Below are 19,420 nucleotides of genomic sequence, written 5' to 3'. Positions count from 1 at the left end.
CATAGCCTACATTTAAATGGCTCTTAACTTCAAATATTTGAGTAAGCTAATACATACATTTTCATTAAAAGGATCAACTTAAAATATGTTTACTAGTGGCAACTTGGCTCTAACTAGCTAATACCTTGCTAATTGGTGGTAACAGTTCTTTGATAGCATTAGCATAGGTTAGCACTTGCTAAATGAGTACAGAAACACTTAACATATTGTATATCTGTTCTCAAACTAAGCTCTTGCTCCACTCTTTACCATGATAGTAACCCAACAGAGACTCTTCTAACATGACATAGAAAACCATTAAAAAACACCTTGACCTTTGTGCTTATCTTGCACAAAGGTCAAAAAGCCTTAAAGGGGTACTTCAGCGCTGGGAAGATGCATCTGTATTTAAACTGGGTCATTTATGGATTACTGTGACTGAGTTTGAGAACAGACACTACAATTAAATACTGAACGTGTCTGTTCAATATGAGTGAGTCACCACGTGAGTGTCACAGCACCGAGCGAGCACTAACTGCAGGAGTGAGATTACATTTAACATCATGAGCTGATGAGATCGTGATGAGAGCTGAGGTAATCGCAACCACATTCGCGGCATACATTCACAACATGTGTTCAGTCTGGCGCGTTTTCAGTTCATGCCTTTGGAAGCTTATAACTTTCATAGAAATTAATTTGATACATTAAAACACTTACATTGCTCTCTCAGCACAGTTCAGTTTCCATGAATGCCTGAGGCCAGTGTTGCAAACTATTTTCCAAGAAAAGTAGCTAAAGCCTGCCCAAAAAAAATCGCTAAATGTCGCTAGATGACGTCATGCGTTAATTAGCATATTAGTGACGTCATCACGCCGTCCTTGCGTTCAGTCTGCCTGACGTTTTTTCTCTCCTAATCCGTGTTTATTTACTATATTTTACAATAATATAATACAGCCGACTGTCCAATAAATGTTTTCATTTCCTATACCTTTTTGTCATACAATATATGATATAGTGAATTACAAAAACAAAAGATGTGTAAAATCTGAATTGAGAAACTGGATGAACTAAAGCTCTGTGATAGTGAGTAATATAAGTGATAAGCACAAGAGATGGAACTCATCATAACTAATTTATTCAAATATAAAACAAAATAAGCAGATAACATTAAGTGAGAAATTGATGGCAACCTTGTGTGCTCATATGTGTAGCTCACTCATTCACGTTTGTCAGCTGCTGTCTGTAGGCGCATGCAGCTATACCCTCAGCCATTCACTGAACAGGGCAGACGCAGAGAGAGGTGTGTGTGACGGCAGAGGGGAAAAAAGACCTCACGCTCGCAGGACAGTACTGGCGACATTTGTAAACTAAAGTAGCTGAAGTTTGTCCAAAAAGTCACTAGATTTGCTTTTTGAAAATAAGTCGCTAGAGGGGTCTGAAAAGCCGCTAAATATAGCGACAAAATCGCCAAGTTGGCAACACTGCCTGAGGCTGCAGCTGCGAGCTGAGTGCTGTGAGTGCGATCTCCCATCCCCCATGCGCAGGTGTAAAACATGAGGAAATAGCTCCCTCTGCTGGCTGTAGTCTTTAGCCTTTGGCCAATAATTCCTCCTATGACACAAATATCGTCAATTTGCGTCATTGGAGGAATTTTTCCAGAAATAAAATGCATAAATCTCTTGTCTCAGGGGGATATGGGGTGGGGTGGGGGGGAAGCACAATCATTTGAATATACTCCAGGGTTTCTACTGATACAAAGCCATATGCTAATCGCTGAAGTAACCCTTTAAGTATCTATTAGCCTAACAGAACTGCATAATATACATAACTATGTTTTTAGTGGTGTATAAAGAACTTCCATAATGAACCGTTAAGTTTTTATTACCTTAGAATGAGCCATTTCTATCTTCATACCACAGGTCCCCTTACAGTGAAATCATCATTTTGCGCCGTCATGTTTCTACAGTCGCCCTAAAATTCGCAACCTCACCACTAGATGTCGCTAAAATGTACACAGTGCACCTTTAAAGTCCCAGTGAACCGGAAGTAGCGAGTGAGCTTTCTTCAGTGCTGTGACGTATTTCCAAGTGAAATGGAATATTGAATAGAGGGCAGGGTTTTACCTCAGCGGTCCTCCTCTCCATCTCTCGCCTCATATAGCATACGAATGGTAGAGGGGAGTGGTTTCGCATTTTAGACCGCAAGCCATCAAACTGACATCATCTGAGAAGGAACGCCGTTTCCAGAACGGAAGTAACTTTTCAGATTTTGATTAAAGATCATTAAAGGCACAATCATTTAAATATACTCCAGGGTTTCTACTGATACAAAGCCATATGCTAATCGCTGAAGTAACTCTTTAATGTTTTTAAAAAAAAAAGTATTCTTCTCAAATAAGTGTCAATAAACAGAAGGTTCCAATTGTGGCAACTTTCCCTGCTGTAACTATATCCTTTTTCCTGAGCAATAATTGCAATAATGTTCAATAGGTTTTTGTAGCTAAGACCGTACAAACCCAAACCATCAAAATACAGTGAATTGAGTTGTGCTCCACATAAATAATGCTTTGTTTTTGTAAGAGCTCATCTTTTATTACTCCCTCATTTCTTATCTATGATGCTGAAGTGACTTTTCCAACCCTCGATATCAGTTACCTCACTTTCCATGTCTACTTTTCCTCGTGGAGTCAGAATGCAGATGGATAGTACCCTGCTGTCGTTTGTTCTGTATGGAACGGTCATATGGTCAGTGGTTTCTGTCTATCTTCTCATCTGTCTCTACCTGCTCTGCACTTTACGCTGTAGGATTCAAAAAGTGGAGAGTGACTTGGAAAACACAGACTTTGGAGACATCTTATAACGTAATGTATTTTGCTAACATCTGTCTTAGTTAATATTGTAGTTTGTTAGGCTTGTAAATATCATGGTGTGTTGGCTAATGTTGAGGATTGTTTCTTACAATATTTACTGTATTATAAAATGCATTTAAAAATTACATTTTTCTTTATTAGGGTTTTATACAATATAGTTTTATATATAGGACGTGTGATATAGATCTTCAATGCAGGACGTGACATAACTTCCACAACTAAACTGGATAAGAAAGGACTAGTGATTTATATGTATTATTTTATGGCTAAATATGAGTAAATTGTACAGTTGTAAGTCAAGAGTTTGTCCAGATTTTTCCTTTTTATTTTTCTCACCAAGATCCAGCACTTTATTCAATTTATTAAAATATTGTACTCATAAAACAGTAACATTAATTTAGCTCATATATAAACATATTTATATTTGATGTTTCAGATTATGGCTTTATAACAGTGCTTATCAACCACTCCCGGCAGAAGATTTAGAGTTAATAATACAATCAGTCAACTTCCTTATTTGCAAAGGAAATTATGAAATGTGGTTTCATTTGAGTTACTGTCATAAAATGAACTGATGTTTCTTGCTCCCATGAGCCACGACTCATTAAACTCATAGATTAATCATCTATGAAAGTGTTGTCCTGGGACCAAGAGCATTTTTAATAGCCATATAAATTTATTTCTTTATGAAAAGATAATGATAAGAAAATAAATGTGTAGCCTGCTGGGAAAGGAAATGTTATTTAAAACCAAGCACAATTTAAAACAAAGAAACATGATGATGTTAAAAGAATAAGATTTAAGATGCTGCAATTTTCAATTTAATCATAAGTTGTTATGGTGAAAATACAATTTACAAGGCACTAGGCCTATTTAAAGGGATAGTTCACCCAAAAATGAAAATTAGCCCATGATTTACTCACCCTCAATTCATCCTAGATGTATATGATCTTCTTTTAGACGAATACATGTAAGAGTTATATTAAAAAATATCTTGGCTATTCCAAGCTTTATAAGGGCAGGCTGTTTCTGTTTTGAAGTCCATAAAAAAATCTATCCATCATAAAAGTGCTCCCCACGGCTCTGCGGGGTTAATAAAGTCCTTCTGAAGAGAAGTGATTGTGTAAGAAAAATATCCATATTCGAAACTTTACAAACTTTAAAATCTCTAACTTCTGCTTTGCTTCGGAAGGCCTTTATTAACCTTGGCCCCAGAGCCGTGTGGAGAACTTTTATGATGGATAGATGCACTTTTATGGACTTCAAAACAAAAGCAAACATTCTGCCTTTAACGTATAAAGCTCAGAAGAGCCAGGACATTTTTTAAATATATAATTCAGATTGTATTCATCTAAAAGAAGAATGTCATACACCTGATGACTTAGCTGAGGGTGAGTATCATGGGCTAATTTTCATTTTTGGGTGAACTATCCCTTTAACATAACCTACAGCATGCGTATTTCAACAATACTGCATTGGGGGGGGAGCACGGAGCAGTCATATTGAGCTGAAACAGTTGGACCCGGACCCCAACGCACATTTATCATTTAGGCTATGTGATTTTTGGCTTTCAGTTATGACCACGCAGCCTATAAAACAGGCGTGATCACGCATTCAGGCCGAACTTATGATCTCATCCTCTAGTGTTTTCACAGTCATAAAAGGTGTGGCTTACAGTGAGTGGACACAGACAGAGAAGCTTTAGCGAAGGTAAAGTTGAAAGTTTTGTTGCTATCTACTGAAATCGGTGTTTATGCTAAACATGCAGTACCCAGATGATGTTTTCGTGTGTTTGATGTGTTTGTGTGTTACGATGTGTGTTGTCAACTATTCGTGTGAAAAAGATACGAGACTCAGTTTTGTTAGGTTTGCTCTCAGAAAGCACAGTGATGTTAACGGGGTTTGTCATGCTTTCGTGAATCGCTTATAAAATTGCATAGAGCATGAACTTTGCTGTGATACTTACGTGGTCTGGGTGTGATCCTCCATTTTGACTAAATTCATCATTATTGCGTAAAGATACGCAGGCTTGCGGCTTTATGCTGAAAACATTACCCAAGCTTTTATAGCGGCTAAAAAGTTTAAATAAAAATAGAAGGTTATTAATTTACATTTATGTACATTACAATATCTAATATAACTAATATCTGGTTGCAGAACTAAAACCTACAAACAGCAGGAATGTCTTCTGTATGGGTCAGTAGCCTACAGTTTATTTCCATTTTACTCTAACCATGAAGGATAAATTGACACTATGTACTTCTATTTTACTGAAAGTGTTATTTAATGAAGAGTTTATTCAGTAGATGTAATTCTGTTTATTTTGCTTTCAGGATGATTTGGATCTTCTCCTGGAATCCCCCTCCTCTTTGACTGTTAATGTAAGATTGTCATTGTATTTTAATAGTTGCATACAGTCAATATTGTATTTGGGCAAAATTATTTAGTTATCAGCATGATCTGTTTTATTAAGTCAACAGCACGTGGCACCATTAAGGAGAAGCCTGGCTTTAATCCAGCGGAAGATGCTGCTGCTTTAAGGAAAGCCATTGAAGGCATTGGTAAGGCAGTAACCTGGGTGTGGACTTTTAGTGAACTTAAATGCACACATTCAACGGAGATGTTGAAATCCTGTTGCTTTCTATTTGCTTGCTGTCATTGACCTTATGTTACAATGAGGAACTGTGTGTGTAATTGTGCATGTTTGCATTTCCAATTCCTCAGGCACTACTGAAAAGATTATTATTGACATTCTGACTCAAAGAAGCAATGCCCAGCGCCAACTGATCTGTAAAGCATACCAGGACGCCACTGGAAGGGTAAAACACCATCACTGACACACATTCTCTGTGCAAATGTTGCAAATAACTGTTGTCTGATGTTTAAAAATATGCTTATCTTTTTCATCTTAGACTCTTTGCGATGACTTGGAAGGTGACACACATGGAGATTTTGAAGATGTGTTGGTGGCCCTGATCACTCCTCCTGCTAAGTTTGACTGCCAAGAGTTCATACGTGCTATAAAAGTACACACACTTTTTTTCTGTTTGACTGCTAATAGTTTAAATGTCTTTATTTGGGCTTTATTTTTAATTTAACCAAGATAAAATCATTCATAAGTATGAAATAACAGCTAGTAAAACATAAATTATACAATCAATCTAGACTCATTGTAATAATAGCTAAAAACGTACTCCCCTAATCTAAACCTTTCCCTATACCTACCCTTTCCATACAATTAAAATGTACTTTAGCGTTTCATAATTACAATACTTTAAAACTGATGAAAAAAACAGAATGATCGACTTAGGCTGTCTGTTGATCTATCACTGTGGCCTTATAACTAGGTGATGATATTGAAGCTTAAATAGCGAGGAAAGTGAAGTAGAAGTAGAGCAGTAGTGGCTAAATCCCATACTCTGAGTAGGTACTTATATTTTGAGTCTCAGTAATCAGTAAATTATTTAACGACTGCTAAAAATGTACAATTTTCTGGGTCTTAAAAGAGTCTGCGTTTGTGATAAACGTCCATATTTCATGCAAAACGCTAGCTCGCTCTGTCTAGATGCATTTAAATCTGCTTTAAGTTTGCGTTTTTGTCACCTATCACACATGCGCACTTCAAAAAGGCGACAGAAAGCAGGTTAATGCGTTTACATGCAGCGCAAAATCAGGGTAAGAGGCAAAAAAAACACCTGTTCCGACCAGTTTATTCTTACGCCATATATGACCTTACTCCGATAAAAGAAAACGGGTTATCGTAGTTTACATGACCATGTTCGTTGTCGGCTTATTAGGCATAATCGCCTTAAGAACGTGCATGTAAACGCACCCAATGTCATGTGACTTACCAGCACCAGTTACGTCGCTTCACTGCCATCCACAAATCCTTTATGCACACTTCAGAATCTCGCCGGGTCATCCTGGTACTTTTGCCTACTCTTTTATGAGTACTGTGAATTCAGAGATACTTCTTTTGTCATCAAGGCAAGGCACTATATATAGTATATATTTTTCACCTATATAATGTATATAGTAGGGAAGTATGCAATTTCAGATACAGCAGCCACTGTTTCATTGTAGGGGGTGCGTAACTTGAGGTAGGGGCGTGGTTTGTAGTACTGCATGACTCAGTCGGACGCACTTGGAATTTTGGGGTACCGCATTAAAAATGCTGGATGGAAATGCCAGATGCATATACATTCTTTGCCTCAACAGATAATGTGAGATGGCATAACTGGACTAACCAGTGGACCAATTTCATTGCAAAGCATCTCAAATGTTGGTTTGGTCATTCTGAAATCTTGGTTGGTTTGGTGATTCCAAAGTCTATCATTAAAATGTTTTGGCATAATGGCCTCCCATGATTGCATTCCCAAACACCATGCATTCGCCAGATAACATGACAGCGTTTATTGCATTTCGTCTGTGTGCTCTGAGATGCAAGTCATTTATGATGTAGGAAAATAGAGCCAAAGTGACTTCCTGATTGCAGCAACTTCCATTTTTATTACAGATATTTTGTGCCAATTTACCAGAAAGTGATGATTTTGTTCTCAAACATATGCAATGAAACCATGCTTTTTTTGCAAATGTTTTATGTGTAATTCCAATTTGACGAATAAGGTTCAGCTTTAAAAAAGGAAACGTAGCCATTGAAGTTCAGTGCTTGCTAACCGATTGAGTTTCATCACAGGGTGTCGGTACCGATGAAAGCGTTTTGATAGAACTATTTGCATCACGCTCCAACCAACAGATCAAGGCTTTGAGTGATGCATATTTGGCTGGTTTGTATCTTTTTAAGTTATTTATTTCAATATTTCTCACCCACAAAATATTTTTTTGTTACTTTGACCCTTGGATCTCATTAAAATGTTTTTTTTTTTTTTTTTCAGAAACCGGAAAATCCCTGCTTAACGACCTGAAATCTGAGGTGTCGGGGGACTTCGAAAAAACATTGTTGATCCTCGCTGAGGTTCAGTCAAATCATTTGTTTCAGTCCTGCATTAAATTTAAATTCATTCAAATGAGTTATGCAGCTGTCACGCTTACAATTGGTTTGTCTTTCTAAAAGGGCAAGAGGGATGAAAGTACCAATGTGGACATGGCAAAAGCTAAAGAGGATGCTAAGGTGAAGTGAAGACACTTACTGATCAGCTAAATGAATTGATGGGGAAAAAAAATGACCTAAGACTGTGTTCTGCCTTTCTTTCTTCATTTTTGTGCAGATCTTGTATGAGGCGGGAGAGAAAAAGTGGGGAACAGATGAGAGCAAGTTTATCGACATCCTCTGCCACAGAAGCGTTCCTCAGCTCAGACAAAGTACCACCTGCTGGCTTAGTGTCATATCCCACATTTTATATAGTACTTTTGTTATATATAAATTAATTTATAGCATGTATGTTAATTTTGAAGTTACTATAAACTAAATGTGAAAGAGAGATAAACAGAACTGAATGGAATACTGTATTTTTAGAATCACCTATTGATAAATACTATTACTATCAGTAGTGTGAAATGTCTTTCAATCTTTTTCTGTCAGCTCTGGTTGAGTATAAGAGTCTGAGCGGAAAGACCCTTCAGGAAAGCATTGAACGGGAAATGTCTGGAAGACTCGAGGATATTCTGGTGGCTATAGGTGACATAAAACGTGGATTTTAGTGGTGTTTGTTAAGGCATGGTAGTAGGGTATGTTCACACAGACCGTGTTTTTCCATTCCATTACACTACACTACTTTTTTCAATGTAAACAAGATAGACGTTGTCTTTTATCTTTAAAAACATGCAGCTCCAGAGACTATAGATATACAAAGACTTATGAATGAGAGAAACCGCAATGTGCAATATGGCGGAATACGTCCCACCTTCTCAATAAAAGAGCCAATACTGATTGGTAGTGATCACGTCACTGCAGCTGCAGTTAGAAGCTCCGGTTCCTGAGACTTCGGACTAAACATTGGCTCATCTAGCTTAAAAAGTGAATACATTACATAACACTACAACCCACTGAAGAGATCAGTGATGTCTATCACTCAAAGCCTCGCTTTCATTCCCGTTAAAAATTAAAGATTCCGCTCCTGTAATAAGGTATATAGAAGCCTGGAAAGGGACATGGTGTTGTTAAAGTTAAAATAAGTCTATACTGTGCTTTTTTACGCTTTAGTGACCTGAAACGTGTTGTGTGAACTGCCCCTTACTTTTCCTTGTGCAATGTATGTTTTTTAATTTGTAAAAAAAAAAAATATATATAATATATATATAATTAAAATTATATATATATATTAATATATATTAAAATTAAAATATATATAAAATTAATATATATAATTTAAAAATTATATATATATATATATATATATATATATATATATATATATATATATATATATATATAATTTTTTAATTTAATTGATAAATGCTGTAATTTTCCACTTGAAAAATGTAATTGCAAATGTCTCTGCTTTAGTGAAATGTGTGAAGAGCGTCCCAGCATATCTTGCCGAGCGTCTTCATAAAAGCATGAAGGTTAGAACTGGCTTTCTGTATTTGCTTTCCCTTTTTCTTTGTTTTTTCTTTTTCTTTTTTTACATCAATTGAAATGTCTTAAACTGTGAAACGTGACTTTGAATAAGAACTTGTTTTCAGGGTGCTGGTACCACTGAATCCACCTTAACTAGAATCATAGTGAGCCGTTCAGAGGTTGACCTGCAGGACATCAAGACAGAATACAAGAAGCTTTATGGCTCTTCCTTATACTCTGCCATTGAGGTAAGAAACATTAAATGACAATGTATAATTTCTGAAATCCTTTCTTGCTCCTAATAATGTGATTTGTAACAAGATCTCGTTTTGTTCCTTCACTTAAACGCTGAGAACCATTAGTAACATGTGAGTGGCTCGCTTGACCAGTGCCTGAAGATAATTTGCAGAGGAAATAATAATGACATCCTCAGTGGGATGGACTGGTATTCAGTCCCGCTCTAAACATAGCGTCCTGTGTGGGTTTTCTCAAGTGTGGATCTGCTTGTCGAAGTAATGGGTGTGCTGAAGGGTCTTTACAATTGGTCATAAAAGGGTTAGGGATTTTTTTTTTTTTTTTTTGTGGCATTGTGTACAGAGGTTGGACAATGAAACTGAAACACTAGCCTATATAGTGTTGGAGGTTTAACGCCTATAAATGTGTGGCCTGGTGCCCTATCTTCACTGATTTTACATTCCATCAGTAAGAGCCGAGGGTGAAGATTGATTTGGCAGAGCAATAGAACAGCTATACATAAAATATTGCAATCGACACAACACTATGGGAGATATGTTGTTGGTGCACATCTTGCTGATCATCTGTGACCAAGACAGCTAAAAAAAAAAAGTCCTATTTTTCCTCATGAATGCCACTTTAATGTTGTAGTTAACCGTGGGGATCTCTACATTTTCTTTAAACCCAACTTACAACTGAATTGACATTTATTGGTCATAATTAAGTTTTTATTGCGTTGACTTGACTGTTTTTTTGTGCACTCCTGGTGAAGAGTAGGCCTTCTAAAGCTGGTCAAAAAATACTGCTTACTTAAGACAACGTTTACATGACAACGTTTTTAACTAAAGGGTAACTAGAGGCCTGAAATTGCAAACTTTTGTAAGCTAGATTTCAAGTGCAAGTTTTTGAAAATTATATTGTTATCTTCTCTATGTAAACTACAAAAATGTGAATTTATGCAGATGTGTATTAAATATTCAGTCTATAGACGTGTGGTGACATCGCCATCTACTGGCATGAATAAAACGGTGTTCTTAATCGCCTACGTGTGAATAGTGTCGTTTTGTAGCCTAGAAATCTAGACGCACCCTAGTGGCAGCAAATCTAATCTGCCGCAAGTCGAAAAAATCAAACTCTGGTCAGGCCAATCACATCGTGTATAGAGTCGGTGGGCGGGGCTTAACATAGTGACGGCAGAGTTGCACTTGCGTGCTACTAGTAAACACAGAGGCTTTTGAAATGGCAGTCTTTTGAATCAGCTTTGACCACGACTGTGTAAGACTTGGAGTTAAGCTTTTTTTTTTTTGGAGTTAAGAACGGCACTGAAGTCATTCTAAAAAAGGGAAGATGTGTTTGGAGTTTTGCCGACCCGATACAGCGAATGTTTAATCTATCAACGAGCTCCACTTCACGTTGCTCTGGTTGGTTGTAGCGCTATGCTATCGCGTGCAGAGGGAGTTTGAAAGACGACCGTTTCTCCCGCCCCTCGGACTGAGCCCTGTCAATGGTGAGTTTCCAGACCAAACATCTTGATGTGGGTCTGGCTTGTCAGGCTAGTCGTTTTGACATCCGCGAAGGAAAAACGTTGTGTAAACATAACCTTAGGTCAAGACTACAACTGAACATGCAACGTAGGAACTTCCCAGAGGACTTGAAGGCAGCATGTAGCTGAGCATCTTGAAGAGGTTCATAAATTGAATTTGCTAATTCAATTGACTGCATGAACACATCTTAAGCCGTCTTGTTTTCACTAAGGTTCAGTGTAAAACCTCATGTGACTTTAACAGTGTACAGCAGTGTTCATTCAGCAGATTTGACCAGCATGTGTGCCTCTACATACCCTACATACCCTCTGTTAGACCATCAAACACGCTTTGCACTGTGACCTGACGTCCCTATTGTAATCACAAATCTCTTTGCATTAAAGCATCAACATGTTTGTTTCTTTCTTTGTTCTCTTTCAATTGTTTATTTTACTTTTACTATGAAGTTGCTATTACCCTCCAGCTTGCCTGTACCATTCCAAAACCAGTGCTTTTAAACAAAGATCCTAAACGTACACCATATTGTCAAAAATGTTGGTGCGCCTGCCTTTTATATGCATATGAACTTTAACAGCATCCATTTTAATATAGAGTTGGCCCTCTGTTTGCAGCTATAACAGCTTCAACTCTTCTGGGAAGGCTTTCCACAAGGGGTGCGTTTATGGGATTTTTTTTTTTTTTAACATTCTTCTAGAAGCGCATTTGTGAGGTCAGGCATTGATGTTGGGTGAGAAGGCCTGGCTCGCAATCGTTGCTCGAATTTATCCCAAGGGTGTTCTATTGGGTTGATTTCAGGACTCTATGCAGGCCAGTCATGTTCCTCCACAACAAACTCGCTCATCCATGTCTTTATGGACCTTGCTTTGTACACTGGTGCGCAGTCATGTTGGAACAGGTAGCAGACATCCCCAAACTGTTCCCACAAAGTTGGGAGCATGAAATTGTCCAAAATGTCTTGGTATGCTTTAGCACTAAGAGATCCTTTCACTGGAACTAAGGGGCCAAGCCCAACCCCTGAAGAACAACCCCACACCATAAACCCCTTCCACCACCTGTCAGGCAGGTACCGTTCTCCTGGCAACTGCCAAACCCAGAATTGGCTTACCAAACAGAAGAGCGTGATTTCGTCACCCCAGAGAACACATCTCCACTGCTCAAGAGTCTGCATCCAACGCTTTGCACTGAACTTGGTGATGTAAGGCTTTGATGCAGCTGCTCAGCCATGGAAACCCATTCCATATAGCTATTTGTGACTTCTGCGCACGTTGCGCCTCAGCATGCGCTGACCCTGCTCTGTGATTTTTACGTGGCCACCATTGCTTCCACTTTATAATAACGCTAACAGTTGACCATGGAATATTTAGTATTGAGGATATCTCATGAATATACTTATTGCCCATGTGGCAACAAATCACGGTACACCACTTGAATTATCTGAGCTCCTGAGAGCACAAATGTTGGAAGCAAGCTGCATGCCTAACTGCTGGATTTTTATACACTTGTGGCCATGGAAGTAATTGGAACACCTGAATTCAGTGATTTGAAGGGGTGTCCCAATACTTATGGCAATATTGTGTATTTCTAAATTATAAAGGTTCTAAATATTTAGTGAGTCCAGTATGATGTTTAAAGTCAGTAGTCACATGAATTATGATCTCATCATTTTTTTTTTATTGTAGTCTGATACAGCAGGGGACTTCCGTCAAACCCTGCTGAAGATGTGTGGTGAAGATGGCAAATGAAGTGATCCAACACACCCTTCATAACGAAGACATCACCACTGTAACATGGAAGAATGTCCAAATATATGCCTTATTAAAATAATATTAATAAATCAGAAAAGCTTTATGAAATGTATTTCTTGTACTAACTTTATTGATTATAATCATAGATAACGTATAATTGGTTTTAGAATAACCTTAATATAACGCGAATGACAGATTATGTATCAGAATCTATATTTTGATTAGTCAGAACTTGATTACAGTTTGTTCCTGCATTATGAAATAATAGCTAACAGTGACTGTTTCTGCATTGTGAAATAATAGCTAACAGTGACTGAAGAATAAAACATTTTTTATATGCCATTTTGTTTTTGAATTATTGTTTTCAATGTGTAGTTTTGTCCTCGCTCCAGCAGGTGGCAGTGAAGTACATGTAAATGGTAACCTTATGGCCATCATTTAAAATATCCTGGGATACCATGAATAGGAAGAGCATTTATTGAAGTGACTGCTCATTTTGCCTTGTCACTCACTCATAACATAAGTACATAAAACTACAATTAGAATGACATTTGGTCTCAATTCTGATGCTGGAATTAGATTTTCCTCCTGATTTTGGGATTATTAATATCTAATCCCTTGAAACAATGCAGATTGTCTTGAGAAAGTTGTTTGCAGATGCTGGTAAATGGGTAAAATCCGCAGAAGATTCTTAGCCCCTTTTTCCAATAAGGAGACCACTGATAAGATTTGAATAAGGTTTTAATTTGCTGTGTAGAGCATCTGTGAGGTCAGAACGACAGATTGTGGAATGATCGGGAGGCCCAAAAGAATGATCTTGTATGAGGAAAATGAGATCTGTGCTAATATTACATTTGGAGATGAGACAATGTGAACAGTAAAGAAATGTTAATGCAATGGAAACTGATTTTGCATAGCCTAGGCCCACTGTAATTTAGAGTTTTACTGCAATTCATCTGATAGTGCAGATATGTCCAAATTAACAAGAGCATGTGTGCAGTCAGAAGTAAAATATCACAGATTATCTTCATTACTGTTCATAATCTGCAGCTGTTACTTCAGTAAAACGCTGACCTAAACCACATTCTATCTTTTCAATTAGTCTTCAGACAGCAAAAGAACAATGCCCTGGAAAATCACTAATGCCACTGGAATAGGACCAAAAAACTCGGATTACAACAGATTTCAAAATACGATTAAAACAATTGAACCCTCTTTTATTATGTCAAATCTCCATATAATGCAAGACATTTGATGGTATCAACAAGGGATTATAGCAGACCATGCCACAAGGTCAACTTTCAAGTTGCCTACAGAATAACATTCATTGTTCTGAAGGATTACAATGTAGCAATAATAGCTCACGGGCTACAGTTGTGAACTAGGCTACTGAATAACTGTTCTGATATGCACGTAGCGATTTGGTTTTGAGTCTTCTTTTTTTTTTTAACTGCAGCATTTGGAGTGGGTCCACGATGTTGTTACTTAAGGAAAAGTTACTTTTAACATGTCAGAAATATTTGTTTAATTGCCGCCTACTAGAAATGATGTAGCCTATTGTAAACTATTACAGTTTATCTGATATTTATGATATATTTTATAAAAACATGCAAACGTTTTTATAACGCAATCACATATCACAAAGAATTGGAATTGTTTTATTTTTAACACTTCTTGAATCGATTGAGTCTGATTCCCGCCCATTAGCACCGATAATAACGCAAGCCGAAGCATTTTTTTTTTTTTTTACAGTTCCGTAAATAAGCTTATGTCTATGGTTTTGTTAGCTGTTATTCGGCCAAAAAAAAATGGCCGTGAATGAAGGCAACGTAGTAAACCTGCAATCAAAATAGTGGACCGGAAACAACTGCTGGCAGTAAACCATGGCGGATTTACTTAATATGGCAACTAAAATACACACAACAAAAACAAACAAGGCTTTTTATTCAGTTTCATCGTTTAGATATTAATTCAGGCATTTTATATCTTTTCAAAATGATTAATTGAGAAAATCAAACAGTAACAGAAAGTTAAAAAAGGATGAGGAGAAACAGTCACACAAGGTTCTGTAGCGGCTGCCTCGATACATATTCATAATCAATTCAGTGCAAGTATTTTTGACCCATTGTTCACATAAAATACAGAAGATGCTTGCTTGGTCATTTAAATTCCCAGAGTCCATGCTGGTATACATGACACAGTGTTTAATACATTAAAATAACTCCCTTTACCAAAACAACAAAAAAGTCACAGTATTTCACTTCTAACATACAATTCATCAGACACAAAACAGTGATATTTAAGGTAATTTAAATGATAGACATTCCAGAAAAGTGAGGCAACATGTATAGTTTCAGAACCTTGTGATGATTCCATAGGCAAAGGCTCAATAGAAATCAAAATACATAAAGTAACAGACAAAGATAATGTATATCCAGCAGAGAATGTGTATGAAACATTTCTTCAGGCAGATAAACTCAACTGATTGCACAAAACATGATATTCATTGCACGTAACTCTACGGTACGTTGTTCAAAGGCAGATGAGAGGTAAAGATTTCTTGTTCGATTATGTTAGCACAAACTTAAAATAATGCCAAAGAAAATGGCTCAGATGATTTTATTATAACCATTTTTAACCACTGTGGCAGGGCTGATTGTGTCTGTAGTTCATGATGTAGACAGCGGTCTGATGCCACCAGTAGAACATGACGACCACCAGCATGTGCCAGAGCTGGTGACTGGCACCAAGATAGTTCAGCTGGCCTGTAAGGACAGAAAACAAATAGCTGTGTAAGTATTTTAAATTAGTTTATTTACTAATTTGGTTTGATTAGATTATTATAATAATTTACAGGAATTTAACAGAGAAAAATTACCTGGGAAGTATCGTTCTGGGATTTTACTGATGTAGAAAAGGAACGCTGAGGCAGCGATTACATACATGATCATGACTCGAGGAAAAAACACCTGTAAAGAGAGGAAGTGCTTGTCATGAATCAAGTCATGTAAATATTTAAATTAACTCTTTCCCTGCATGTAAACCTCTTGTTGGAGAGCTCCAAAACTAAATACAGACATTTTAAAATAGCATAATAGGGGCACTTTAATGTTGATTATTGAGTTATTTTACATATGCATCTGCTTGCGTATTATATTGCTTGTTTCTGCTTATTTTTCTCCTATGTTTTGATCCGGATATTCTGTCCTCTTATAGTAATTGTGTCACAGTGAAAACACGGAAAGCCATCAATTTATCTCAGGAAAATAGTATTTTTCCTCCAAATATTGTCTCTTATACATGACAAGAAAATGGATCACCTTTACGATTTCAGAGTCAAATCCTCCGTTGAGCCAGACCCAGTGGCAGGCTGGGATAATGCCGTATCCAGCCACCGAGCAGAACATGACAGAGCGCAGTTTCTTCCAGTGCTGTGTGAGATAGAGCGGGTGAATCTGAGCGGCAAACACAGCCAAGATGAGAGCCAGCACCGTCAGCAGGTACACCTGCCTCCAAAACTGAAACAAACATCATGTGTTGTTATAACCGTAGTGGATATCAAAATATCACATCTGTGCTTAAATTAATCAGATAACTAAGGAGCCCATAAAAGAACGTGTTGGAAAAAATATGAGATGGAAGGAAAAAATATATTTTAAAACATTTGGATTCACTGTAAAAACTCAAACTCAAAACAAAGAACTCAAACGTTTTGCGAGCGAATGCAGTTTCTCGGGGGAATCGAAAAAATGGGAAAGCGCTGACATGTAAATGCCCCGTAAATTATATGACAAGTGTTTTTGGGGCCTGAAAACTTGTGGAAACGGGATTCAAAGTTTTAGAAAACGATACTGCTGTTGTCTCTGTGTAAACTAGAAAAACATGTAAAAATGGTGACGTCATATGCATGCATATTACGTGTTCGTAGTGTTCCTTTACAAAGTGGCATCTCCATCTACTGGCATGGCATGAATAACACAGTGTATTTAGTCCTTTTCACGGATTCATGTGAACAGGGTCATTTTGACAACGTTGTCGTCTGTACGTGAAACTTCTCAAAAACAAAGAAAAAACGTTTCGGTTTTTACTACATCGTTGTCGGTAAATGTACACTATTCCTTCCATCTCATTTTTTTCCATCATCATGTTCCTTTAGGGGCTAAGTAGAAAAACTCAGCATAGATTTAGCTTTTTGAATATTTTTTGTTCAAATATATGACAATATGTGGCAAAAAAAAACTTTTTTTGTTACTTCCATTTCATTGTGACAACGTAAAATATAAATAATTAAAAATAAATAATACAAATAAAATAGTGAAAATAATAATACATTTATAATAAAAAAGAAATCAAAGCTGGAAAAAAGAAACCATGCATCCTGGGACTTGAAGTCTACTCATTTAAAACACGTGTCATACACTGTTGCAGTAGAAGGCATAGAAGACTCCAGGCACATAACATCCCAAAATCCCCACGGATATTCCAGCGTAGTCCAGAGCAAGCCAGCGGCGACATGTCTTCTCCGAGCGATGACAACAGAACAAGTGGTAGCCCACAGAGCACAGCATGCAAACCTAACCATAGAATAAAACCCATAGATGGAAAAATACTTATTTGTCCTTGTGCATTCTAGGTACTTTATAAAAAATACAAAATAGTTAAAATTTTCCTACATTTTATGTGTTACCTGAAAACAAAACAGTCCTATTGAATAAATCACATAGTCCTCACGTGACGCCCCCGCAGACGGCAAGACTGTGGCCATGTCATATACTCCCAGTGAGAAGAACAGCAGGAACCCAAGTAGATGACTCCAGATGTTCACAGTCTCATTGGACAGAATGAATATACTGTGGGATATGAGAAATAAAGAGTAAACAAGCAGCAACGCATTCACAGTATCAAAAAGGGAAAGAAACGCACCTTTTGAGGCACAGTTTTGATGGAAGGTGTGCTCTGTATCCATCTGTGATGTATGGATTCTCCTTCAGAAACACCGGGATCTGTTCATAGGTGTACAAGCGGATCCCTCTGGGCACGAGCACGGGCCAGTACTGATAACTGCCCAGCTCGATGTAATGAGTGCTTTTGAGGGGGTTCTGAGGCATCTTGGTTCAAGTGGCTGGAGGGACAAGGCAGATCAATTACAAAAACAAAAGACCCTGCTTGTAACTTTGAGAGCTGAAGTTACCTGTAATCTGTAACTTACGTCCTACTTTTTTCAATAACACACAAAACTGAAACCTTGCAGCATCTATCACTTTCAAAAATCAGCTTAGCAAGACAACTATTAAGCATTTAAACTGGGACAAAAACATAGCCACCGTTTGAGTTTAAATAACATTGTCTTTGCATGTCTTAATGTTTTTGCTACTAAGATAACATTCACATTTAAGTCAATTTTTTTCTGAAAGATTATATTTCATAAAAACAAAAAATAGGCAACACATTCCCGTTTATTACTCAAATATGGACATTTGCATGAACGTTTTGTTTGTGCCGCCACTAGTATGAAACAGCAGCCGTGAGCTGCTGCAGGCTAACAACTGCGATTCAATGAGGATTAGATTAGGCTTTAAAATCCATTAGATCTCAGTGTAATTACAGCAAACCTTTCACCTCCACGTGAAGACCTGCCGTCTATCCCATTCAGCCCGATATATTCCTTAATTTCTGTTTAATAACAGAATATGAGCGTCATGTTGACAACCGGCAGCTAGCCGTCCAGCTAGGCTACAGAAACGAGTGCGTGACATTAAAATCCTGCGACAGACACACAATGCGACAGCACTCTCGCCTCATGGATGAAACAACTGCCTACTCATAAAAGTTTTTTGTGGAACGTTGTATTTAGAAATATAAACTGGAATAAAGCTTGGTACAGTATTTGTGAAGCACATACTACTTAAATAATAAAGTAAAAGAAGTTACATTTAAAATTTTACTGTAGCATATCCAACTAACGTTTGTTAGAGAGATTTAATTTAGATATTGATTATTCGTGTGATTTTTGTTAAATAGAAAAATATTATTAATCTATTGTGTGATTGTGGACGACGTTCAAAATTTAATTAGAAGGAAAACAAATTTTAATATAGTCTATGTTATTCCAATGCGTGTAATAATAATAATTTCACCTTTATTGTACAACTTTTTGTTATTTTGGGAAAATTTCATATACACAAGAAGAAATGGGCAGGATCCAAGCCACCTTTTATTCATTTTCTTCATGAGGCTATAGGACTATTGCACCAGTTTGGAGAATATTGTGAATAAAAAAGCAAGAAAGACTTGTTTTAATTAATATACTTTTTGATGACTTAATCAAAGGTTTGTACACTCTAGCCTTTTTTGTAAATTGTTTTGTAAAAATTATTTTTTATTTTATTTTTTTATATAGGTGTATTAATGTTTTCTTTGTTGCATATTACGTTTTTTCTGGCAATAAAAAAGAATGGTTTTATTTTAGCATGTATATGCAAAAAAAAGAAAAAAAGAAGAGGTTTTACAGAAAAGTCTTTTAGATTTT

General features: G+C 37.0%; 2 protein-coding genes across 3 annotated transcripts; one reads left to right on the top strand and one right to left on the bottom strand.

Annotated features, from left to right (window-relative positions):
- The first annotated feature begins 4,313 nt into the window (after window positions 1-4,313).
- Window positions 4,314-13,233, top strand: anxa3b (annexin A3b). The gene is made up of 14 exons (XM_067433252.1): window positions 4,314-4,558; window positions 5,006-5,044; window positions 5,182-5,229; window positions 5,322-5,409; window positions 5,573-5,667; window positions 5,761-5,874; window positions 7,545-7,635; window positions 7,744-7,823; window positions 7,923-7,979; window positions 8,077-8,170; window positions 8,391-8,486; window positions 9,315-9,373; window positions 9,494-9,616; window positions 12,826-13,233. The coding sequence occupies exons 2-14, from the start codon at window positions 5,030-5,032 to the stop codon at window positions 12,886-12,888; spliced, it is 1,023 nt and encodes a 340-aa protein (XP_067289353.1). The 5' UTR covers window positions 4,314-4,558; window positions 5,006-5,029; the 3' UTR covers window positions 12,889-13,233.
- A 1,585-nt stretch (window positions 13,234-14,818) lies between these two features.
- Window positions 14,819-18,695, bottom strand: paqr3b (progestin and adipoQ receptor family member IIIb). Of its 2 annotated transcripts, none has more exons than XM_067432818.1 (7): window positions 18,504-18,695; window positions 17,815-18,013; window positions 17,579-17,741; window positions 17,310-17,465; window positions 16,212-16,409; window positions 15,770-15,860; window positions 14,819-15,656 (listed from the first exon to the last, which is right to left on the bottom strand). In XM_067432818.1, exons 2-7 carry the CDS (start codon window positions 17,997-17,999, stop codon window positions 15,526-15,528), a joined length of 924 nt encoding a protein of 307 aa, XP_067288919.1. In that variant the 5' UTR covers window positions 18,000-18,013; window positions 18,504-18,695; the 3' UTR covers window positions 14,819-15,525. The 2 variants fall into 2 exon arrangements, with proteins under 2 accessions (XP_067288919.1, XP_067288918.1); XM_067432817.1 differs by having other exon boundaries at window positions 18,511-18,693.
- Between the last annotated feature and the right edge of the window lie 725 nt (window positions 18,696-19,420).

Source organism: Pseudorasbora parva, chromosome 23 (assembly GCF_024679245.1).
Source record: "Pseudorasbora parva isolate DD20220531a chromosome 23, ASM2467924v1, whole genome shotgun sequence".
Classification (NCBI taxonomy): Eukaryota; Metazoa; Chordata; class Actinopteri; order Cypriniformes; family Gobionidae; genus Pseudorasbora; species Pseudorasbora parva.
This window is presented reverse-complemented; position numbering and strand designations above follow the sequence as displayed.